At 40.6% G+C, this 25,208-nt stretch overlaps 1 protein-coding gene across 1 annotated transcript in view; it reads right to left on the reverse strand.

Annotated features, from left to right (window-relative positions):
• Nucleotides 1-3,087: 3,087 nt before the first annotated feature.
• Nucleotides 3,088-25,208, reverse strand: part of GRK6 (G protein-coupled receptor kinase 6) — a 32,232-nt gene continuing 10,111 nt past the window's right edge. Inside the window, exons 3-16 of the mRNA XM_088133946.1 lie at nt 21,804-21,916; nt 21,387-21,464; nt 20,705-20,805; nt 19,569-19,661; nt 19,175-19,238; nt 18,495-18,635; nt 17,022-17,212; nt 16,707-16,744; nt 16,491-16,580; nt 15,045-15,253; nt 12,667-12,804; nt 12,413-12,550; nt 12,058-12,192; nt 3,088-7,846 (exon numbers count right to left, since the gene is read on the reverse strand). Coding sequence (XP_087990072.1) covers nt 7,796-7,846; nt 12,058-12,192; nt 12,413-12,550; nt 12,667-12,804; nt 15,045-15,253; nt 16,491-16,580; nt 16,707-16,744; nt 17,022-17,212; nt 18,495-18,635; nt 19,175-19,238; nt 19,569-19,661; nt 20,705-20,805; nt 21,387-21,464; nt 21,804-21,916 — 1,580 coding nt within the window. The 3' untranslated portion in view covers nt 3,088-7,795. The remainder of the gene's footprint in view (nt 7,847-12,057; nt 12,193-12,412; nt 12,551-12,666; nt 12,805-15,044; nt 15,254-16,490; nt 16,581-16,706; nt 16,745-17,021; nt 17,213-18,494; nt 18,636-19,174; nt 19,239-19,568; nt 19,662-20,704; nt 20,806-21,386; nt 21,465-21,803; nt 21,917-25,208) is intronic.

The following is a 25,208-nucleotide window of genomic DNA, read 5'->3' on the forward strand; positions in this document are numbered from 1 at the left end:
ACTGGTAGCCCCATGGTGAAGCCACGGGCAGAGTTGCTTTCATGCCACTTTCCTTCCCGTGGGAACAGAAGCGTACATAAGCTGTCATTCTGTGGCAGGAAGTGGGTCTTTTTGATACAGGCTCCAAACTTCGGCTTCCTTTCTCCCTCCACTTTTTCTGCCATTCAGGAGTGTCAAGAAAAGAGAGTGGAGAAGACTGAGGGAGTACAGCTTCTTTGCTGCCAGTTCTCCAATCCCACAGTGATTACTCTGTGGGACTGGAGAACTGATAGCAGAAGATCGACTTCTTTGCTTCTTCCCATGGCAAGAAAATTGGTGGGAAGCAAAGAGAGGAGTGGCTCTCTTCTTTCCCTTACCTCACTTGCCGTGGGAAAGGAGCAGCACAAATTTCACAGAGCGATCCCTCCGTGGGATCAGAGGACCGACAGCAGGAAACCTACAAATCTCCTGCTGCCAGGTACTGGCACCAAAGCAGGGGATCCCCATTCCATCCCTCCTCCCTGCACTTCTGGGACAGACAGACCTCTTATTCTCTTTTGATGCCAAGGCAGAGTGGTATTGAAAATGTAGTCAGTTCTTGAAACTGCCATAGTTTTCTGCCGGGTCCCACAACGGATAACCATATTTTAGTACTGCTAGCAGAAAAACCTTAAGACCAAAATCTCCAGTCACTATTACTTGTTGCTTCTCCTTCTCTGGGACAGAAGCAGGAATCCTTCCCTTTGGACAACGCACAGAGTCCTCTTCTTCAGTCCCTGGGCTTGGGCAGCTGCTTTTTATCTGGTGCTTCAGAAACATTAATGGTGAGGCTCAGAAATCTGTTATCCAAGTCCCAGGTATAGAAGCTTTGGTTGACAGATGTGAGCCTTTGTGTCACACTGCTCCATCTCCTGTGTCTGGCTTTCTTCTATCTTCTGGGAAACTTCTTAGTGCTCTTGTCCCTTCTCAAGCACCTCCTGGGTCTGATTCAATACTTCCTCACCTTCCCCCAAAAGCTGGAAGTTAGGTAATTTGGTGTCTAGCCCCTTCACCTTCTCTTCCAGGAGGGCTGTCTACTTGCAGATAGTTTTGTGTCATGTTCAGGGAAGAAAACAAAGATGGCATATCCTTGTAGGTCATGAGAGCACTCCTATCCATCTTCTTCAGCATCTGATGAACAACAGAAAACAACAATAAAGTATCTCCTCTGTCATACTCCCGTTTTTTTCTCCTTGTTTGTTCATTCGGTTAGACTAATCTCTGGGCAGCCGCCTTCCTTATACAGGATGTCCCCTGAAGATGGCTCAACTAGGTCGATAGCAAGCAATGCTCCAATCACACACAATGGGCAATCAGCAGCACTCAGGAAACAGCAGCATCAGCCAGCCAGTGGTCTCTTCCTCTCCTTGGCTCTTCTCTCTGTATCTTCTCTCTCTGCAGTTGAACTCCCCTGCCAACTCTGCTTGCTCAGTCATCGAACTTCAAATGCTTTAAAATTTATATTGATTCCTGTGCCAGAAGTAGGCTTATGTTTAAATCACATATTTGAAACAGATCTTTTTCTAAGCAGATATTCATTAATCACCATTCTTATTCAATCAAGGATCTTGGAATGGCCCGATCACTTTTTGTCTACTTTCTCATCTCATTCTTACCTGTCCATTCATGTCACCTAACAGAATAATTTTTCCCCTGGAGTGCATTCATTCAGAATGTCCATAATTTTCCCCACATTCATCTCTGAGTCTTCCATTATCACCGTTCACTGGAGTGTAACATGCAACTTCCACAAGCCTTCTCACATACATTTTTAGCTCTCTCATTCATAATACTGTACTACAAAAGTAGGCAACCTTCATTTAGATCTATTACTTCCTTCACCCTTTTCTCCATTTCTCAGACCCATATCACATCTACTTTTTTTGTTCATTCATTATGGCCTGTACCTTTTATTTCTCTTATTTTCCACGTTGCAATCTTCTATATGCCATGGTCGTCACCGTAGTTATTGAACACCACTACCCACAGTCAACGGAGGCTTTCGTACAACACTTTTTAGCAATATAGAGAAGATGTAGACTAGAATACCAGCCTTACTCACACCCCTGCCACATGCAACATTTCCTGCCAACAGCAAGGATTGTTCTGGCCAGTTCTGACACATTTTGGCTCATATGCCAAAGTACCATCAAAGCTGAGTTTACCACAAGCACACTTATGCCATACTATGCAAGTGAAGCTAGGATCTCTAGAGAATACCTTGCAAGTCTTAAGTCCTTTGGAACAGAGTGGCATAAAGGGGTAGAAAATAGAGTTGAGTGTGCATGTATAAACAAACTGTTGTCTGCCTCTCACCAATTCAGAGGTACATGTTAGTGTACTGACAACACAATACCTACCCTCAAAATACCCACCTTCAGCCAACAATACAAATATTCTGGCCACCTAATAATTGATAGGTGTAGGAAATAGAATATCCTACTGTAGAATAAGGAGAGAATTAGTTCAGTCATGAAGGGAAAGGCTATCTGGAGTTGAGCCTGACTCCTGTTGGCTTCAAGAACAAGGCCAGGCAGCTTTCTTGGTAACAATACAGAGGTGGTTTGTCATTGCTTTCTTGAATTCCTAGTCAGATATAGAGCCCTGGGATTTCCTGATAGTCTCCCATCCAAGCACTAATAAGGTCCATTCTGTTTAAGGTTGTTTTTTTTTTAGAGATCAGTAAATGTCAGCTAGGAGCTGCTACCTGTTGTGATATTAGGGAGAATGCAGAAGTGTTCATTGGCCTAGGTCAGATTGTGGCTTTGGTTTTCTGTAAAACACAAGAGTGTTACAGCTGAGGTGGGCAGAAAACAGACTGGGATTTGTGGTGACGTAGATTCCTGACTTGGTTAACAGATGCAAAAATAACATTTTTGTCATATAGGATTGCGGAAATGGAAAACACTTGCTCTAACCAGGAATGGACTTGAGTTAAAGGACCGCGTGCTTAGCTAAGTCTAATTCCAAGAATAGATTGTCCCAGATGTATTCAGTTGATGGAACTTTGGTTTCTATTAAGAAAGAACATCTAATGAATCTGAAGTTTTTCCAGCACTTGTTTTATAAACACCAGTAAAACTAAGGCTATTTAGGGGGAGCTTGTACCTAACATATAAGACATGTAACATTCCAGCAAAATGAGTACCAAGCTCTGTTTTCAATGAATATTATTTCATAACAAGATGAAGGTATGACATTCAAAGATATTGTAGAGCTGCATTAGAAACTCTGAGTTGATTTCCTTTTCAAGAGTAATGTCAGATTTGTAATATACTTAAACCGCCAAACAATTTAGGAGATGCTACTCCCACAAATACTTCCTTTTTAAGTATTTTCATAAAGCATGCTTGCAATTGTTGGGCTTATGAATGGATCCCTAATAGGATCTTTGAAGAAGGTCCTTTTATTAATGGAATTTTGCTCAAGGGAAGATGGGGTGGAGAGGATAAAGGAAAACAGTTCCAGAAACAATCATGCTTGGAGGAAGTAGAGGATAGCATGCTATAATTTCTTTCCGCAGATATATTTGCTTTACATAGTGCATATCTTCACAGTTTTATAGTTTTCTTTATGCACCTGTTCATTGCTGCTAAGTAGACACAGATACACAGGGGTTAGACAACAGTTGTCAGAAGAAGAGTAAAGATTTCATAAAAGTGCTGATACTGATGATAAAGCAGGTTATTACAAAGAAGAATCTAAAAATAGATACAATTTTAAACAGCAGTAGGGGAAAACAAACAAACATAGGTACAAATTAAGTTAAAAAGGAAAAGGGAAAAAAGAATTTAAACCCTCAAGAAGTAAAGAAAAAGAGAGAGAGATGATATCCAAATGAGACGGGAGTTTTAGCAATCATGCAGGAAAAAAAATGGAAATGAGCATAAAACATAAAACTGTTCCTAATTTTAGAGCATCTGGCTTCTACTATAGTTTGGCAAAGCATGAACCTGAAAACAAGATACAAGGGAAAGACAGACCTCCAGCATATTAACTATGGTTCTAATCTTAATTAAATCAAATAAAAACCAAATACCTACTTGAAAGTCTAACTAACTGGAGGAGCTGTCAGATTAGAGGATCTACAGGCCATTGGTACAACACATACAAGATACTCCAGCAGGGGTGTCCACAGGGTGTGGTAAAAAAAGTCAATATGGTGGTCCTGATAATGTGATCACACCTAAAAAACATGCAGCGCTTTGACTACAGGTAGTCCTTGACTTACAATAATTTGTTTAATGATCATTTGAAGTCACTACAGCACTGAAAAAAGTGATTTACAACTGATCCTCGCACATATGACTGTTGCAGTGTCCCTGCGATCACGTGATTAAAATTTAGGTGCTTGGCAACTGGCATGTATTTACAAGAGTTGCAGTGTGCCAAGGTCACGTGACTGCCATTTGCAATCTTCCCAGGGGACTTCTGACAAGCAAAGTCAATGGAAACCAGATTTGGTTAACGATCATGTGATTTACTTAATGACCATGGCAAAAAAGGTCTGTAAAATTGGGTGCAATTCACTTAACAACTGCATTGCTTAGCGACGGAAGTTCTAGTCCCAACTGTGGTCGTAAGTCAAGGACTACCTGTAATTGTCATGGGTGCCACCTTGACTTTTTTGACCATATCCTGTAGACACCCCTAGCCTGCAGATTCAATTCCTGGAAGATGTTTTTAAAGAAGAAATGGTAGTAAGAGCTGGGAGACATTGAAGCGCCATTGCCACTTGGAGTGGAAAATACTGGTTAATGAATACTTTGGAAGCAGCCAAGACTTTGTTCTCAAGAAGAACCTTCGTAGCTAAGGTTATTCCCCAATTCCAGATTTGATGAAAGCTTTATTTTTTCAGCTTGAGTTGGAAACTAGAATACGAAGCTGACACTAGAACAAGGCTGCTAAACCTTTGCTTTTTACCCTTAGACTTGTGGTTAAATAAATTTTTTACCTCTGAATCATCTACAGTCCTGATGGGACATGTTTAAAATAAAACATTTTTATTATAATAGGAAATAATCCATACTCCCAGATTTAATTAAACAGAAATATGAAATTTCCTTCTTAGCAACATATGGTAGATTTTATTAAATCAAGTAATCTCACACTTGAGAAACTGTTTCTTTCACGGATGTTTTTACAATATGTACATTTAAGAAAGCTTAGGTCACATTTAAAAAAATTCAAAAATGACTACAGTTTAAATGATAAAATTATAGACATCATTACTAATTGTGCAATACACAGAAATTTAAATACTAGGATTCCCTGCAATAGATCCGCAGCCTTGTTTCCATAATACCTATGCAAGCACGGCTGCAGCCTGCTTTCTATTTTTAACCTTACTCTCTGGTTTAAGATATTGCTTGAGGCTTAGTAATTTAAATTCATATAGAACATTCTCAGCCATTTATTTATTTTTTTGAAAAAAATCTCAGATGGCCAGAATGAATTTTGAAAGAGGGGTCAAGTTAAAGGAAATAGTAAAAGACAGACAAAATGCAGACAAACACATGTTGAGGAGGTCTGAAATAGCATTCAGGTAGTCCCCAGTTTAAGAACGAGTTCTGTTCCCAAGGTCTGTCCTTAAGTCGAATTTGTACGTAAGCTGGAACAGTATTATTGTATAATATTGTGTAATGAGCTCGACCCATTGTGTATTTAACTCGAATAATTGTTTATTTAACTTGAATCTTGCTGCAGTAGGCTCCGTTCTTAACTATGGGTCGTCTGTAATTCGGGCATTCTTAACCCGGGGACTCCCTGTACTATGTTCCACTAGAAATTCCAAGGAAAAAACTAAGACAGCAGATATACTAGACTGTGAAAAGCAGTCTGTCAGAGGCATCAAGAGGTGGAGAGAGCCGCCAAGGGTGAAAGGCAGTAACGAAAGCGGTCAGACATACACTAAGGTGTGCATGGTGGCTGCTCTTTATAACAGAAAGGCAGGATAGTTGATGTTCCACATTCCTAGAGTGCATCGGCAGGAGATTGTTCAGCACCTATTGATGTATTCACGCCATCTCCTTCTGTACCACAGCAATGACGAGTCAGTACTAACAATTAACACAATAGTAATAGTTTCAGTATTCCCAAGTACAGTGCAATATTAGCATGAGGTACCACAGGTGAAGTATGAAATGGAATTACCTGTCCCAAAGCGAGGCAGCTACACAAATACAGGATGAGGCTGGAAATAGCTATTGGGAGATGGAAGATTTGCACTCTAGACATGGGTCAAGGATAAGACTAGAAACTTTAATCCCAGCACTAAGCAGGCCTGAAATAGGCCTGCTCAGGAGAGTATCATGAAGGCACAAGTGCAGTTCTGGGTGGGCCCAGGGCTCCAAATCATGGAAGACCACATACAAGATTACCATATGGAAAGTGGATCAGGACTTTGGGTCAAATTACATGAGCTCCAGGGCATCTGTCTTTGGATCTCCCAACTGTTTTATTTCTACTGTGCTCCTGGCCAAAGGGCAAATTAATTGGTCCTCCAAAGCTGCATTTGCCCCACTGCATGACAAGGGAAGTGCTTATATTTCATCTATTGCAAGCCTAACAGCAGTTTGGGGTTTGCAAGTTTGAACGGGGAAGTTGTGCAAGCAAACATGATTAACCTCTATCCTCAGCAATGTTGCTCCAAAATAGAGACTTCTACCTGCTTTACAAGGCAGATGAAGATGCCAGAAGATCTGATCTCAGACTTCCCACTTCAACATAGCTTGGCTCTTTGCTCAAGCTTCCAGACTAAGGAATATGTATTCTATTTCATGAGTACAGCTGGCAGTTTGCAAAACAACCAGGAATAAAGATAACAGAATCACTTCATATTTGGAGGGGAAAGAGGGCAAAGTAGTACAAGAAAGGGAAGAAGAAAAAAAGGCTTAGTTTTCATGAAGGCTCTGAGGAGGAGATATGAACACTTTTCAACTCTACTTGGTCATGTCAATCCCTATTATTTCTGAGTTTCACAACAGAAATAAAGTTAGAAACCAGTGTAATGTCACTAGTTGTAATGGAACTATACTTGATATTCTAGGATTTGTTATCCTCATTAAGCCAAGTTCCAGAGATAAAATTCAGAGATTGTCATCCAAGAACAATCTGGGGCTGCTGCCTAAACAATAGACATATCTGCAAGTCCAAAGGGAAACCAAAAATGGTTGCCATCATTTCTACAGTGCCTTGTGATAACATAGCAAGTCAACAGTGTATAATAGTTGGGGACAGGATCCTCCATTTGTTCTTGCAGATTGGATATACCAGCAGTGGCAGCTCTCTCATTTTACCTGCCACACCTTAGCATCTTCCATCATCATATCCAGGGGAAGGCTGGTGCACACTGTTCACTAAGATGAAGCAGTGATGGTGGGCTAGAGAGGGAAGTGCAGAGGGAAATGCAGAAAGACCCTTTTTCCAACCATTAAGAATGTACATATGTTCTATACATACATTCACATTTACATTAATATAAATATAAAAAAAACCAAACTCCAGCAGATGAGCAGAAGGGAGGTCAAAGATTGGGGTCAGGGCCAGCCCTGGAATGTTTCACTCCTGCCATCATCACCCTATCATCATGGAAGAGTAGCAGCAAGATGGCTCCTTGGCAGTACACTGAAGGTTTCTGCAGAGGTTCCTCTTCTCCCCAGTCTTAGAACACTTCCCCTGTGGGGTGGGAATCTGCTGCCATCCTGAAACGATGAGCCATGCACATGCTGGTGGCATGTGTTTGACTGTAAGCTACTGCCCTCTTTTCTGAGCCAGCTCATAGGTGAGTTGGTTCCTCTTCACTTTCGCTGCAGTTCCCACAACAGTCCTGGAGAATGAAGGGAGGTGGGTTTTGGGGAGGGAGGGACAGGGGAAAGGGAGAGCACACAGCAAGCACAGAGTGAGTCCAGTTATTCAACAAGCAGGTAGCCACAGGATTTTATTCCCATTCCCTACAGAGAAAATCCATTACTCAGAAAGGTGCTTTTTGGCCCAGCCCCAAAATAAGGCTGCCAAAAGTACTGCTTTCAAAATACAGCGATACTCTGGCAGCCAAAACTCATTGGATCTACCATCAAATTTCTTTCCGGCTGGTCTGTGCATTTTCCACCCACTTATAATGCTTACTTATGGATTATGGAGAATATAAATGCCATTAGTGACCACGAACAAAACAAATATCACTGCGTATTAGTGAACCCAGTCCAAAGATCAAAATGTATCTCAGCCCAGTAAAATTACAGCTGGAAGATGTGCATTACAGAAATAGGAACCACTTATTCCATTGGAATAAGGCAATTAACACAGGAACCTAACTGCAGAAAGTTCTAAGTGTCCAGAATATTAGCAAGATTTTAGACAGCTCTCAGGGCCATTGGTACAAGATGAAAGAAGAAAAACCCTTTCATTTCTCTACATATACAGGAGCCATAGTAGATTGAGATTTTTTTTTTTAACCTGTCTCCATACCAAAAGACCAAGATAAAGCATTCTTGGTGTTTTGCAGGAAGTAGAATTAGTGACTTAAGGGATTATTAATGTACTGAAGCAGCATTTCTCGGTGGGGAGGAACTGAAAGGGCAGAGTCCTCATTCCCTTGTCTTGTCATACCTGCAGGGGAGTCTGGAGCATCTGCTGGTCATTTTCTTGAACAGAACAGCTGGGAGAGAAGAGGTTTTTCACCTCTGGAAAAAGCAAATGTGCTGTGCGAGGCCCAGCCAGGTAGCCCTTCTCTTTTCTAAAGACAGCCGCCATCAAACAGAGCCACCACAGCAGGCTGTTGAGTTTTACTGGAAAGTGGCAAGTACCCATGGAGGGTAGAGGCCAGTTCAAAATTGCCCTTGTTTATTATATGCATGAAAGTAAAATAAATAATAAAAAGAAAGCACACAGCATTGTTCTTCAACTACATGGTAGCTGTGGGGGCTGTGGAAGCCATGCAAAGGAAAAGGAACAATCTTGGGTGAAAACAATGGAAACTTCAGGTGTTCTGAGCTCTCCTGCTTCTGCTGGCTCAGCGTTTTCCCAACAGGACATAGCAGTTCTGGCCCAGTATGGACAACAGGCCTTTAAGAAGATGCAGGGTTACTTCTTGCTTCTCAAGAGGCACGTCAGCAGCCTCAGCCTCATCACCCTTTGAAGACAGGGCTAAAATGGGATGCTGCTGCCCTGGGGCGGGGAGCTTGTTCCCAGCAAAGAGGCTCCCCTGCTTTTCTGCTGCTGTCCCAGGAGGACTTTTAAAGGCACAGCCACATATTTAGGAGCAAATGGAATGTTTACATTAAATGGACCTTAATGGAAATGGCTTCCCCAGTGATTATCGTCACTGCAAAGAACAGACAGTGGGCCTTTAAACTTATTCCTCCATTCAGGCTGCTACTTCAGTAAGGAAGATGAGATAATTACAAAGGTAGTTCTTGTGACCTTAACATAGAGCTACTCTATTTGGGATGCAAAACTCTGGATGACCAGAAAAACTCCATCAAGGTGGCTATTAGCTGCCAGCTAGTTGCCATTTCAGGTTCTTTAACTCAGACGTGATAGCCTTACTGCATTTAGACTCCTGGTCAGTTACTGGGAAGACATCACTCCCCCAGGATTTGATTTTTTGATGACGAAACCAGACCTAGCATATATCCCAGAGGTCTGACCAAAGGAAAATGGATGAGTATTTGACTCTTCTCTGTCTATCAAGCAAGGCTGGGAGGAGTAGCAGGAATGCTTGGGAATGCTAAATCTCTAGCCAGATGAACCATTCAACAGTCTGCTAATTTTGAGTACGTGAGGTGACAATCAGGAAAGTATAATGATATCCCCTCTGACCTGCTACCCAATTGTCTCAATCCTGAGCAACATGGAACAACTTTGGGAGTTCATGCTGGACCATCTCAGGTTACTTCGTCCTGGTGATTTCAACAAACCCATCAAGTTTGTTCAGTTAGTAGTAACCCAGGATTTCATATCAATCAGCAACATGTGCCAATGAATATATGATGCCATGTATACAACAGAGCACCCTAAGCATAGCTCACAAAAGCTTATGCCTTTTAATAAAATTGGCTAGTCTAAAAAGGTGCTATTGGATTCCTTCTGATTTCTCTTTATTATAATGGTCTAATAACATAATGGTTTGTTCTGGACTGGTTATAGTACGGACTTCTTCCTAAACAGTAAATAGATCAAAATGGCCTCCTGAAGGGGCTTAGGGAATGTCCTGCCTCATTTTTTAATGAGAGTGTCAAAGCCTGCTTGTGCTGAATATGGAAATGGCTTATTCTTATCATTCCTAATTTGACCTTCCTCTAATGGCAGAATTAGATCATTCTTGGTAGATAAAAGAATGTTCACTCTGACTGGGACTTCATTATTGGAGCAGGGTCAAATTAATACAACTTGATATAACTCTGGCAGCTACTTACCTGGTTCATTGGAATCCTCTGAGCTGGTATGTCTTAAGGAGGTGAACTGGGTATCTAGAGCAGTGAAGGCTACTACATGTTTATCTAACCACTGCCCCTCCTTGCTAATTAAATAAGCTAACAAGATTGATGTCATGGGAAAGGAAGAAGATTAATGTTTCTTAGCAGAAGGGTTACAGGAGGCAATAATTAACCCTTTTCTCCCAGGATGTTGTGCGGGATTGTCATGTGCTCTTCCTTATTCAACGTCTACATGAAGCTAGGCGGAAGAGATCACTTGGAATTCTGAAGCGAGAGAGCACCGATATGCTGATGACATTCAGCTCTATCATTCTTGGGCAACTAGTATGAAGGAAACAGCTGATATCCTTGAATCCTGCCTGGGCTCGTAAAGAAGGAGCACTTGCAAGTCCAGTGCTGCTGATGAAGAGAGTACTTGTTTTGAAAGAGGTTGCGTCCTGCTGAAAGATCAAACTTGTAACTTTGGCAAGAAGTGTTTGCATAATTACACTTAAGTGCTCCAGCTGTGACCTTTACTGTGTTGGTATAATTTGGCCTTATGATTTACGCCTCGGCCACATAATGTTTAGACTTCACCAACACATTTATAGCCACATGTAAAAAGCATCCAGAAACTTCTACTTACATAAAAGGTTGTAGGTAGGCTTTTGACCATTACTTAATATTAACATCATATTATACCAATATTGAAAAATCTGCATAACTGCTGATTGTTTTCTGGCCTCCATTCAAAGTATTTGTCTTTATTTTAAAGCCTTAAAAACGTATGAAATGGCTGTTTAAAGGGCTGCCTGCTTCTTTATAAACTTGTTTATCAGTATATACAGAAGATGCCCTTCTGAGATGACATAATTTGCAAATACTATTTATTAGATACAGATCGAAGAGATTTCTTCTTGGCTGCCCCTAAACAATTTAATGGTCTTCCTTAAGAGATTCAACTGATCCTAGCTCTATTTCAAGAAAAATAAATAAATAAGAGAAATATCTTTTCAATCTAGCCTGCTAAACTGCTCTTAACAATTTCATTTTTGGTCAATACACAGCGATATCCCTTTGGTTTAATAATCTTACAATATTGCTGTTATTTAATTGCTTTTACTTGTTGTACATTGCCTTAAAATCTTTTCAACAGAAAGGTATGATAAAAATATATCAAAATAAGATAAATACTTTTATTTGTTCGTCAGGGGTCATAAGGCTAATACAATCAAAAGGAGCATGACTGTTTATCAGTTATAACCCAAAGCAAATAAGCCTAGAATAATAATATACTTTGCTGCCAGTCACACTCAAATACATTCCAAGTCTGGGAACTGAAACCTATTGCTTACTAAACCCTTTCCTGATCATTCAGGGTGTAAGTTGCTTTGGACATTAAGGACTTACATCTTGAGTCCTTAAGGATCTTGCCAGTCAACTAAGTTAACTGTGTCCTAGGGATGCTCCAGCAGAGGGAATGCTGGGAAAGCTGAGATGTATGGCTGCAGAAAGATACCTAATGCAAAGAGCTGAAGGGGACCATTCCAAACAAATGGGTTTGGAGGGAAATGAGATCTCCAGCTCAGGCAGTCCCACTCTCACCTCTCAGATGAATTACCTGTCGGCTGAAGAGACGCTGGAGTAGACCCTTTTTGGGAAGGGTAGGCTGCTGCCCCTTCCAGTCCAGATCAGAAGGTATGGCTCCATCTGGACCAAATACATTCAGCTCCTTGAAACATTCTGTATCTATCATCTACAAAATAATAATAATAATAATAATAATAATAATAATAATAATAATAATAATAATAATCAGAATTCACCATAGTTCTGCTAAGGCTGCCCACTTGTTTCTCATAGCAGTAGTCCAAAATCAGCTACCAATACCTTGAACAGCCAGTTTTTGTGGCAAAAGCAGATAACCCAATTTTTATTCGCCTTTCAGAAGCACCATTTCCCAGAAGAACACCTACCTCATTTTGCCAGGGAATAGGGACACTTCCTGTTGCAAATTTATGATAGAAGTCATGGTCTGTTGGTTCCAACTCTACCCCTTTGACTGTGGAAAACTGCTCAATATCCAGGACATCTTTGCAATAAATAGCTTGGGGCTAAAAGGAATGCAGAAAAAATGTACAGAAGGCTTATTTTCTTATATTTAAAATCAGCAAACAAATACTATAAGAGCACACAACTTGGCTACGCCATACATGTATTCTCAACTCACATCAGGTTTGAAAGGTGGGTCCAGCATCCCAGCTTCCAGCCGTTTGAAATTCAGATGTTTAAACAGAGGATGGTCCTTCACCTCCCGAGCACCAGACCCTCGACATCCCAACCTTTCCAGGGGGTCTTTGCACAAGAGCTAAAGTACAGCATAGTAAGATCAAACACAGGTCTCTACATTGCTATGCAGCTTCCATTAAAAGGGGAATCAATTTAAACCAAATTTAAACTGAAAACCATTAACTTAGGGGGGAAAAAAACCACTGGCATAAATTTGAAGTATTCTTTATAGATTGTTTTTTGTCCTGGTTTTTGCTAATCCCAAAACTCATTTTACATGTTTTACTGATCAGAAATCAGTCTCAGGCTGCGCTTCTCCTTTCATGTCCTTACAATTATTTACCTTAAACTAAAAAAGGGCCCACAATATATTATTAATTTATTAAAAGTTTATAAACCTCTTTAAAAAAAAAAAAAGACCCAATGTGGTTTACAACAATTACACATATATGTGATAAGGCAAAACAAAATCCAACTTTAAAAAACTAAAAACAATTCATTAAAAAACAAGACATAAAACTGGAATGGGGGAAATTAAAGGAGAAGGCCAAGATACAAAACTGTCTTAAAATAGACCTAAATGCAAGAATGCCTGGATTTGACTTATCAAGAGGGGAGGTGACTGTACATGACAGGAGCCCTCATTGAGAGGGCCCATCCTGGCAATGACACCAACTGGTAATCTGCAAACCAGAGGATAGGGCAAGACCTCCCATCAGGTGTCTGAGAGGCTGATGTATTTGGAAATGCTCTTTCAGCTAACCTGTTTAGGACTTACATTTTAGCACCCTGAATCTGGCTCACTGGCAACCAGGGATACATACATATAAGACACCCCAATGAGGAACCCAACCATCCCATTATGCACGAGTTATAGCTTTCACACCAGTCCCAAGGAGCCCTGCTAACCAAATGCATGAATCATGGTGACCAAACTCTACCTGCCTGGGACAGGCATAGTTGATGTATCATCCTCAGGTGGTAAACGTGAATCTTTTTGGCTGCTTTATTTGCCTAGTCTTTTAGGCTTATTCATGGATTATAAATTGAAGTTTATACAGGTGGTCCTCATTCAGCAACCACAACTGGGATGGGCGACTCAGTTGTTAAGCAAAGCAGTCGCTGAGTGAAACCATGGCTGTGCTTACAATCTTACTTCAGCTTTTCTTTGTTTTACAGACCTGCAAAGGTCATAAATTTGAGGACTGGTTGCAAAGTTACTTTTTCATCACTGTCTAACTGCGAACAGTCACTAAATGAGGAGTACCTGCATAGAATTTTTTCTAACATTTATGCCTCACTATTCAATAGTTACCAGCCTTTCCAAGCTTCCTCATACACTATAGTTACAGTTCAGAGACAACATTAAGACCACTTCTTGGGATATCTAATGAATCTGGCTCAGAAAGGTGTCCCTAATTTCACACATATTGTGGTGTACAAATAATCATCATGTTGAGGGATATGTGGGTTTCTGATACATAAGCAGCCTGTTCATTTTTCCTATGGTTTGAGATAGATGTGCATGCTAGTGAGAGAAACTGAGACACACAGTGGGAACTTGATTTCACAGTCTGTCCTTCCTTCTTCCAATCCTCCCTCTCTTTAGTAAAAAATGTGCAGAAAGGATACTTGAAATGATGGCTATTTATTTACTAGTTAATCTGGAAATCAAGATGCTTCCTAAACAAAGAAAAGTTTCAAAATAAATGTCCATACAAGTTTATATAAAGAAACAAAGGATTTAAAGTATGATTTAACTGCTTTCTCTCAGGTAGATGTCCTAGGATTAGTTTGTACATAGATATGTTGAGGTATACAGCACAATTGCAGAGAGACTGTGTTACATACTGGACTTAATACAGATATACTAGGCAAAAGATTTGTGAGGAGGATGGCAGATCATTACAGGCAAGTTTACATATAGCTTTAATATATAATATGGTTTGTTTTGCTTTGACTTATGCTGGTGATACACAGCCACTGTGATCTGTAAACCATCTTTTATGGCTTAGAATTTAGCTAATCAATAATCCATGGCTGAGTATGTTGTAAAAGCCAAGACCTTGAGTGCTGATGATGAACAGATGGTCTTGGCTACCAAACTACATTAAAAGTAGTTTTGTTTTTGTTTTTTAACAACTTAACACACATAATAAAAACCTTTGATTTTTTTTCTGGCTGAACTCATTCTGCAGTAAGCCAGCAGAGCAAACTCAGTTTTAATTATATTATAGTTTCCACCAAGCACCAATGACCTTTGAAGACTTTTTACTGCAAATTATAATTGCCTGATGGTCAAAGAGGCAGCACACGTACCATGGAACACAGTGAGCGGGAGGCAGGTGAGAACTTCTCAGAATACTCCTCCTGGACTTCCTTCACCAGACGTTCCACTTCCTCACGTTTGATCTTCTTCCTGCGCTGCTGGAATGGAGACTGGCCCTCAATCATCTCATAAAGTAGGCACCCTAAGGCCCACCAGTCTGGGCTGAATGTGTACCGTTCATTCTTCACGACTTCAGGAGCTGCAAAAAGAACCATTTGAGCAAGATCTTTACATAATCTTTATATATATGGGATCTGACATTAAGGAAAATTTTATAGCTCACTATATGTGCTTTGCATGCAAATAACCCAGTTTTGGTACTAGATAGGTCTTGAAAAGCCTGAAATCTTGAAGATCCACTGCTAGTCAACATAGAGAACACTGAATTAAACAGACCAGCAGTCCAGTTTAATATAAGACAACTTCCTAGGATCAATGAATCCAAAGCACTATGGTCAAAAGTACTATGTTTTCCCAGCTTCATATTTACTGTGAGTGGGGGTGGTGGAAGATGGATCCTTGCAAAGAAGAAGCAGAAAGAAGTAAAGGATGTATTTTCTATTTCCCCCTACTTGGGATTCAGAGATGTAACACAAGATGTAAGAGGGAGCCATCTCTTTCTGTATACTATTGTAATTGTAGGCTCCAACCTTTACTGTTGATTCCTTCTCCTCCATCTAAACAGTACAAGGTAATCCATCTGTTAGGAATGTCTACCAAAACATTCAGAAGGTGAATGCAAGCCAATTTGTATTATCTGAATATTTTATTCCTACTGCAATTATATTTCCAATCTGTCACCCCTGGATGGTTTGGGACATAGAATGTGTAAACAGTAGTTGACAGCAAATGGAATTCTGCTTGTTTGAGTTAATTCCATCTAATTCAGTGCACCTGGTTTTTTACACGGATGTTTCAGGAAAGGAATGCTACACTTCTACATGATCCTGCAGCTAAATATTAAAAAAATCCTCCACAATCTAAAGTTTGAAATGCAAGTTTCTCTCTGGGTAACCTGAAAGCACCCTCCTAGCAGCTGCCTCAGCTTCTTCAACAGGTAGCAGGTCTACTTACAGATCTGCAGAAACATTAGGGATTTATTTGTTTTACAGGCACATAATATTTCTGTTGGCTCCACAAAACAAACAATACTGGGAGTCCAAAGGTAACCCAGAAGGGAAAATATTTGGATCAAGCAAGTTATTGTCAAAATAGAAGCAAATGAAGCGACAAATGCATTTCCTTATTCTGCCCTGGAGATCTAGCATATGTGTTCATTTTCTACCAGTTACTCAAACTTAAGCTCAGATGCCCTTTAGAATGACATTCACCTGTTTTGCCTTGTAAGTTATGACAAAATATTCTGCCCTTGCTCTGATGTGCTTCATGACTTCCATGTGTTCCAATCAACACTCCAGAGCACCTTGGATACTCACCCATATAGCCAACAGTTCCAACCCGACCTTTTATTGTCTGTCCTTCTGGAACATGAACAGCTAGCCCCAGGTCAGAAATGCGGATGTGACCTTGTTAAAGAAAAATGAATCATGAGAGTGTCTCATTTACAGATTTCCCTTACTGGTTATAAAAGGGGAGTGGCATCAACTTACCCGTGGAGGGGACCAATCGGTCTGTAAAAAACATTTACTCACCATGGTCATCCAGTAGAATATTCTCTGGCTTCAAGTCCCTGAAGAGAAAGACAGATTTGTAAGAATAACTTCATTGAGATGTTCACACAACACATTAATCTGTATCTTGCATAAAGGGAATATTTGTCAGGCAGGACTAGTCCCCAGGCCTTTACCAACACATATTTTCACTTCCTTCAAAGGGAAATATATCTGACCAGCTTCTGAACAATAATTTTTATTTTACAGTAACAGCACTCAATGTATTGCACAATCCTTACTGAGATAGTCCCCAACTGAATTCCAGCTATGCCCAGAAGAAGACTGCATTCTCACCTGTAGACTATCCTCTCTTGGTGGAGGTCTTCCAAGCCACAACAGATTTCAGCTGCATAGAAAACAGCTCGTGGCTCTTCAAATCCTGCTTCTCCCATGTGGTAGATGTGGAACTTCAGGTCTCCACCATTCATGAGAGTCAGGACCAAGCACAATGCATCTTTTGTTTCATAGGCGTAGGCCAAACTCACCTACAATGCAATCAGGTCACTTCAGGACTAAAACAAACCTAAAATAGCTTCAGGAAGCCCATCACCCATATACAAATATGCAGAACTCTGCTGATTGTTTACCTTTACAAACACCAGATATACGGAGATAGAAAAAGCTCTTGAAACAAGATGTTACTCAAGCAGTCATTAATGGTAGTTAATAGTTAACTGTATGCTATAAAGTTTAATGTAAAGTTAAGTGGTGGAGAGGAGTTAAAAGCGATGGAGGAAATAGCAGGAGTAGTGAATATGCCAAATAGAAGGAGGTCACTGCAAGAAGACACTTTTTAATTGGTTTCTCTTCAGTGAAACAGAGACAAATGCAACTAGGTAAGGGAGCTCAGTTATCTCAGTGCATCCCCTTTGGGATCCTTTCAGAACTGGTTTCAGTAAAAGCTTAGTAATAATGTTTGAAAGTCCAGCAGATTGCAGGCAAGGCCAGTTGTAGCTCCTCCCATCAAATATGGCCTGACTTAGAATCAGCTGGGAAGGACAGGACCCATGCAGATAACTCTACCCATGTGGCCCTAAGTTTCAGACGCTGCATACTGACACTGGGACTAAAGCCATGGAAGTGTTTTGCCATCATTTGTCAAACGCAAGCGCCAAATAGGATTTGAAGGAAGAGTGAATGGTTCAAGAGGAAGACTGAAGAAGTCATGGTTAGATGGAGTTGGTAAGATCCTCAGCAAGAGAGAGCTTAAAGAAGAAAAGCAGTGTACGAAGCAGTGCATGGACGCAGTTTTCAACAAGTATACCAAGGTACACTGAATATGTTGGCCTGATCTAGATTTAGCTCTATATCCTTTTCCCTTCCTCACCTCATGTCCTAACTGCTCTGACTTATTTCTTCTAACTCCTTTTCTGTGATCTGCATAATGTTTCCTACCCAAAAAGGGTATAGCATGATGGGTGTGTATGTATGTAAGGCTTAGACGTATGGAAGAAGGAACAGTGCTATATGTAATATTGCCCATTATCTTCCAGACTTTCTGCAAAGCATTTACTGGCAGTTCAAGATCCCATATAAACCAATGTCTGAGAGAGGCCAATAGTCCTGCACTAGCTATATGTTAAGCTCTCTAGGTTTATAGGCCAGGAGGGGAAAGTCCAACACCCTCTTGCCACCCGGCTAAGAAAATCCCACTTACTCTAGCCTCGTCCATCATGGATCAGAGACTGGGCAGCAAGCAAGAGCCAGGAGCATAACCAACCCTCTCTTAAGCCCAGGGCAGAAGTAAAGCAGTTCCTATGTACTTACTACAAACCTACTGTTCACTTTCTCCAGTATCTGCTTCTCATTTAAGGCCATGGCTTCCCCTTTCCGCTTTTTTATCCGCTTTTTCTCAAGCTTCTTGCAGGCATACATCTTTCCAGTGGCCCGCACCTGGCAAGCACAAACCTTGAAGGGAAGAAATTAAGTGTGATGGTTTTGGCAGTTCACAGGATTTTATCAACTTTATCAGTTAAGTGGTTTATTGGATTCTGAAGTCATTACTTTGGTATCTTTAAGCAAAAATGCTGTGGTATCTTAGAGATTAAATGGTTTATTGAATCCATCACAAAAGCCTTGGCTTTTACTACAAAAATGGGTTCATAGTCCTCCTGCTGGGAATAATATGACAGTCCTGGAGCTCAGAATCAAACCTAAATGAATGGGTTAAGATCTCATTCTTGCTGAATCCTTTCATGTTTTGCAGTCATTAGTATTTCCTTGATTGTAAAGTATTTGGCAACAAATGTAGGAAGCAGCAAGAAAGGGTTTTAAATGCTTAGCATAACAATCATGCTATTCAAAAAGGTACTTCTGATCATTAGCATCTCAAATAATCAAGATCATTCTTGTGGAGTTCTTATTCTGAAACAGAAAAATATTCCATATAGTAGGTTCCTAAAAACAGGCTGGGGAGCCACCTCCTCAGGGTTGGTCAAATTACGTACCTCTCCAAAGCCTCCCTTCCCTAGCACACGATATTGACGGAAAGTGTTCTTGGTTACATGTCGCCTAAGAGAAAAATAGAGGGAATCAGAATAAATGGTAAGTTGTCCATCAAAAAGGTGAAGCGTTAGTTCTATTCTCCTTTGATCAACACTTTATACAAGCAAAATTTTATACATAAGCCCGATGAACCAGAATAAAGGAGGAATCAGTTTCTAGCAGGCTAGCAAGGAAAAACCCTGATGTTTTCACTATGTGACCAAGACTGCCCCTCCCACTCAACAGTCAGCACGATTGTTAAGGGTAAGAAATAGGCTCTTTAAATCATATATAAACACTATGTCCAAAGAAGTTGGATCACAAGTATCACTGAGTCCATCACAAAATAGAATTTACCTTTCCAGATATTTCCACTGCAGGAAGCGGTTGAAATAAACGCTGTCAAGATAATCAGCAAAAGGTGTCACACTAAGGTAGTCATGGATGAGCCTAGAAAAGGAACCAGATCCTCTTAGGGATACTGAGGTCATCCCACACAGAAAAATAAAGATGATGAATGAGCCTGAGGCTTCTTTGTTCAAATAACTGACTGGACACCAGCTGGAAACCCCTCAAGGAATTTGGAAAATCCCTAATTTGTGCAGCCAAGGCAATTCCAAAGACGCTGCCCTGTAGGAAAGCCAAATACATAATACCCAACCTGGATAGCACTATGAAGGTGATTCCCATTTATAATGTCTTCTAGAAAGAGCAGGAGTCCAATGATTCATTACCAATTTGATAGAACTTTTTCCACAGCTGCAGTAGCAGGACCAGTTAGGTTGGCCAGTACAGCAAGAAGATCACCAAAGGAAGATACTCCAGGCATTGCTTGGTTTGAAGAAGTTGTCTTTTAATACCATAGTAGCTTCAAGTACAACTACTATCCTTAAGGAAAAATTACCAGGGCAATGTCATCTACATACACCCAGAACATCTTTGCTAGACAAGTCTGGGCCTGTACTTGTTTCCAGATAATATAAGATGTAGATCTTCCTTATTTCTGTATGCTTTGCCTCTCTTCCACTGAAATCAATATAATCAATGTACACGTGGGTCTAAGAAATCTCTAATATGGATACTAAAGAGGTTGCAGACCACCTTAGTTTGATGCACCATACCTTCAGATATCTAATGAAGGTACACTGTTTTACAAGAAAGCAGAATACAATTCAGAAGAAAATGTCTGGTTCTGAAACATGAAGTTAGGATTTCTGCTTTTCCACCAGCTATCAAAAGTTCAGCAGCTCTGCTAATAATCTAAATAATATTTATTAAGAAGATGTGCACCAAGACATTCTGCTTTATGATGCCTAATAACTCTTCTATGACAGGGAAATGAATAATACCTATACAACAAATTCCAAAATTTATCAATGACAAATCCTACATGCACTTGGTGAAGATCAAACTTAGACCTTGATGAGTGACCAGTCGTTCTCCAGGGAAATGTACACAACCTTAAGCAAATTCTACCCACTCCCCCCACTCACTTGGTAGATTCCTTAAAGAGTTCTTTACTTGGTTCCTGTTCCAGTCGCTCAGAACACAGATTTACTAGCTCCAAGGGCACTTCAGAGACGTGGTCAACACTCTGAGGGCAAAGGGTCAGTGTCAAATGAAGATTCACAATTCTGCAAGTAGCACCAGCTGGTATAGTAGAACTTAGCCAGATTCCCCTCCCAAAGCACCAGTCCTCAGCAGAATTATCATGGGACTGGCGGGATGGGGATAGGATAGCAGCAGAAATGAACAGGAAGAAATTGCTGCGGCCTCTTAGTATGTCTCCTTGCACTGCTTGACATTTAAAAAGTTTGTTGTAGGATGGGAACTTTGGGAAGGCAGTGAATGATACTGATTCAGCTTATTCTTATTCTTATTCTACAAGGACCTGGCACCGAATGAGAAAGGGCTGAAATGGGCACCTGTATCATCATCACCATAATCATCACAACCATCATCATGATTGCCGAGTTGTGACCATCCTGACTTTTTGACACACACACACACACACACACACACACACACACACACCACAATGCCCCTGAAAAAAAAGACAAGTACAGTTCTCACTAAAGCAACTGCTCTTCCCAAAGCCCAGCTCACTATTAGAGTAACTCACAATGAACCACTTGGCTCCTTTGCTAGGCTGCTGCAACCCGAGGAGCCTCTCACCTTAGGGTTCAAATATGCTTCAATCAGGCGCTTCCCACACTCCTTCCGTTTCTCATCTGGGGTCACTTCGTACTCAGCCTGCAATGAGAGCAAGCGACACCAAGTTACTCTACAGATCTCTGCTAGGAACAAAAACCCATCTGACAAGATCCAAAGCAGCCATTCTGTGTACAGTGAGACAGATCAGGGAAATGACAGAATATTCTTTATGTACTCCAGTATCTCTTGAGTAGAATTCACTATTTCAGTACATTTCAGGGATAACGCTAGACTCTGCTCTAAGGAGACAGAAACAAGGAAGTAGCACCAGGGCTATGCCCTCAGTTTTGAAAGGGATGCACTGTAGGATCCCCAGATGCAAAAATGTGCCATTAGTGCCCCCATCCCCAGCAGGTGTTCATATCTAGTTGTGCTTACCACAGCATCCAGGAACTTGACACAGCGCATAAGTTCCAGTCGTGTGTCACAAAACTGCCGGAAAAGCAGACGTCCAATTGGCTGTTTATCACACAAACTGTGGTAGTCCCGCTCTGGAAGCGAAACAAACATGGTCTCATTATGAAAACACTTGAAGCCATATCACAATCAAGGAGGATTCAAGAGACAGCACTTAAAGCCACTTTTCAACACACCGACTTGCTGACTGAGAATTCTGAAAGCTGCAGTCCGAATACATCTGGGGGGCAGGCGCCACTTTGAGAAGGCTGTGAGGTGGCATCATATATTACATCTAAATCATTAAGTTCAGAAATAAAACCAAAATCCTTAATTGGCCTGAAAAAGCTGTTTTTTTCACAATGAACAGTCTCCAAGTAAGGAATCTGGCATTTCCTATTGGATCCAAATAATCTCTCTGCAACTGTATGACATATTCTTTGTCCAACAAAATTTCAAGCAGGGTTTCCTTGAGAGAAAATCAGCTCAATTAATTGCTCCCAGAGAAGTTTTGGTATTTTGTTTTAACTTCCAGGTGACTATTCTCAGCTAGAGAGAGAAAGACGGCTCTTTCTCAGACCACAACCTTATTTCTGTTCGTGACTTTTGCAGTTCCCCTTTTGTTTCTTCGCTGCAGAAGCAAAGATGAGAGGTCTACCTCCCTCAACTGCTTGCCAAAATTTAAGCCACCATACTTTTCATTAATTATTTTTCTGCCCTTGATTTTTACACCCAAGAAGTTAAAGTTCTCTCTCTGTTAATTCCAAAGATAAACCTCGTTCCGATCTTTGCCATGATCCAAGAGAACAGAGAGGGAGAGAAAAATAAACATTCAGCCTTTTATTAAATTGTTCTCTCAAGGCCTTTGTTTCTGCTCTAGGCATGTCAGCTCAACTGGAAGGAGGCAAGCATATAGGAGTGAGTTCTATCAAGAGGCAACAAGATAGCTTTTCAGCTAGGGCTCTGCTGCGTCAGGTTTAACTAAGAGATGACATAATGACTTGCCCATATCAGGTGAGAAAAGGAAGATCATTACTGTGACACTGGGTGGAGAGTAATACAGGTATACACCTTCTTAGAAGGTGTATACCTAAGTCTTGCAGGTGTTTATCCCACCATATAGCTTGATAATTAATTACTGATGCACAAAACTTAATGGTGTTGAGAAACAGATTTCAAGTAATCCAGGGACTGACTACAATAGCTAATAATCCCTATGAAGATATCCAGATTTCTTGCCAGTCAGAATGCCTGCTAGATCAGTTGTACTGGGCTGAAACATATGGACAATGAGAAAATTGGCCACCATTCCAACCCTACGCACTTACATTCTTGAGAAGCTTCAACTTCATTGATTTATATGTTGGAATTATTTCCTGCCTTTCCTCTGGGAGCTCAAAGTGGAGTACATAGCACTTCTTTCCCCAATAACAATAACTTGTGAGGTAGGTTGGACTGAGAGAGAGTGAGTGGCTCAAAGTCATTCAGTGAGCCTCCATGGTTGAGTGTAGACTTGAATTTGGATCTCCCTGGTCCTAGACCAACACCTTAATTATCACTACACACTGGCTACTCCACAGATATCCCAGAGACTCAAATCACCACAGAGTCAAATTTGAATATGTCAAACATCTTATGTGTATTTTACACCAGTGGATTCATCTTCTAACTGATCTATAATCTTCACGTCATCTCTATCATTATCAGTAATCTTTTATTTTATTTTGTATCACTTTCTTTCTCTCCCCCAAAGGTCAGTATAAAATTCGGTCTAAAGAGTTTATTCCTCCAGTACTACCTCCATTTCGTCAATAGTTAGACTTTATATTTAACCCTAAACCTCAGAGCCATTTGTTCTTGGATACAGTACATGCTAATACAGCTATGCAGTGGGCCTCATTTCCGTATACAGTTCTAAGCCGGGCTTTTGAGAGAGAAAGAGCAATTGCATCTCAGTAGAAACTGAATTAAAGGCAGGTAGATGGTTTTGTGTCCAGTAAAACAATGTTTAACATTTTTGCAAGTCAGTATTGATCAAAAAGACTGATAGTGGTTTTGTTTGTTTTCCACATATCCCAAAAATTCATGCTGGTGTTTCATTGTCCTGCCGCATTGTTGGAATCAGGACTAATCAAAATTTCTCAGGAAACCTCTTGCCTATAAATCACCCTGCCCCAACCCTCTCTTGGCACATGTTGTAAGACTCTCCTTCTCTGTGCAGCAGCTTTTCTGAGGAAGCTGTGGTTTCCTGATCTGTGAAGAACAACACCAACTCCAGAAACATGAGAGGGAGGAGCCACATGCAAGCTGAACCATTTCTTCCTCTGATAGGAAATGAGCACATTGAATGAAGGAAGGTGAAGGGTTCAGAGCCTGGCAAGATTATTCTTCAGTGCTCAAGAACTTGGTCAAGCCAAACACAGGCAAGAGTTACGAGCTAGCCAGAAGCTCCATATTAGATTGATCTCACCCAAGGGCTCCATAATGGAATTGAGGGAAATTAATACATTATAGTTAAAAAATGGATTTCCCATGAGATGGGAAATTTCATGCTTTTCTCTAATCCATCATCCACAGATTGCTAATTTCACAAAAGAAAGCATCCCCCTTGGGCAACTTTGTACATTATATGATACAACTGCACAGTTTTGAAAACCTACATATTATTCTCTGCCCAGCCACAATCTTTAGAGTCCTGGACATCGATGTTTTAATGTGTATTATCTCTATCTACAGTAGCATTCACTGTGGCAACAACATTTTTTGGTATGCTGCAAACCGTGCATTATAAACAGTTGGAAAGGAAAGAGCCCCTTTATAAGACGGCTAGATATTGGGATTACTCCAATTTCAAGATAGGGGAGAGAAAAGTGTACTTTCCAAATTAACTCAGGCCAATGCTATAATTTCCAAGCGGACAAATAGCTAGGCTATGCAGAAAATCTCCAAGTTTTTAGGGTCAGCACTGAAATATTGGCAAAGACCCAAAGCTGAATTTTCCTCTTCCATCAAATACAAGATAATGCATCAGAAGGAATAATTAAGTGAAACCACTCAAGGAAAAAGCCTGAGCATTACTGTGGACAGCACAAGGAAGCCCTAATTCAATACACAGTTGGGATCAACAGGAAAAAAAATGTTTATGCAGGAACAGAAGAGAAACTGGACTTAATGGGTCAGTGAAATAACTTAAGATATGTACTGTATTCAGTAAGTCCCACATTCAGTCCTTCATGTCTTCATGTAGGGCAAGGAAAGACCACCAACTCGAGCTCCAAAGAGTCACTGCAAAGTTTGATGGACAACAGTCCAACTCAATATGTATCCCTCATCATTTAGAATCAAACACTCAGGGCATCAGCCTTCCAAACAGGACTCACCATGATT

This window comes from Python bivittatus, unplaced genomic scaffold, assembly GCF_059951505.1.
Source record: "Python bivittatus isolate LINGU-HERP-01145 unplaced genomic scaffold, Pbiv_v1 ctg000080_np1212, whole genome shotgun sequence".
Classification (NCBI taxonomy): Eukaryota; Metazoa; Chordata; class Lepidosauria; order Squamata; family Pythonidae; genus Python; species Python bivittatus.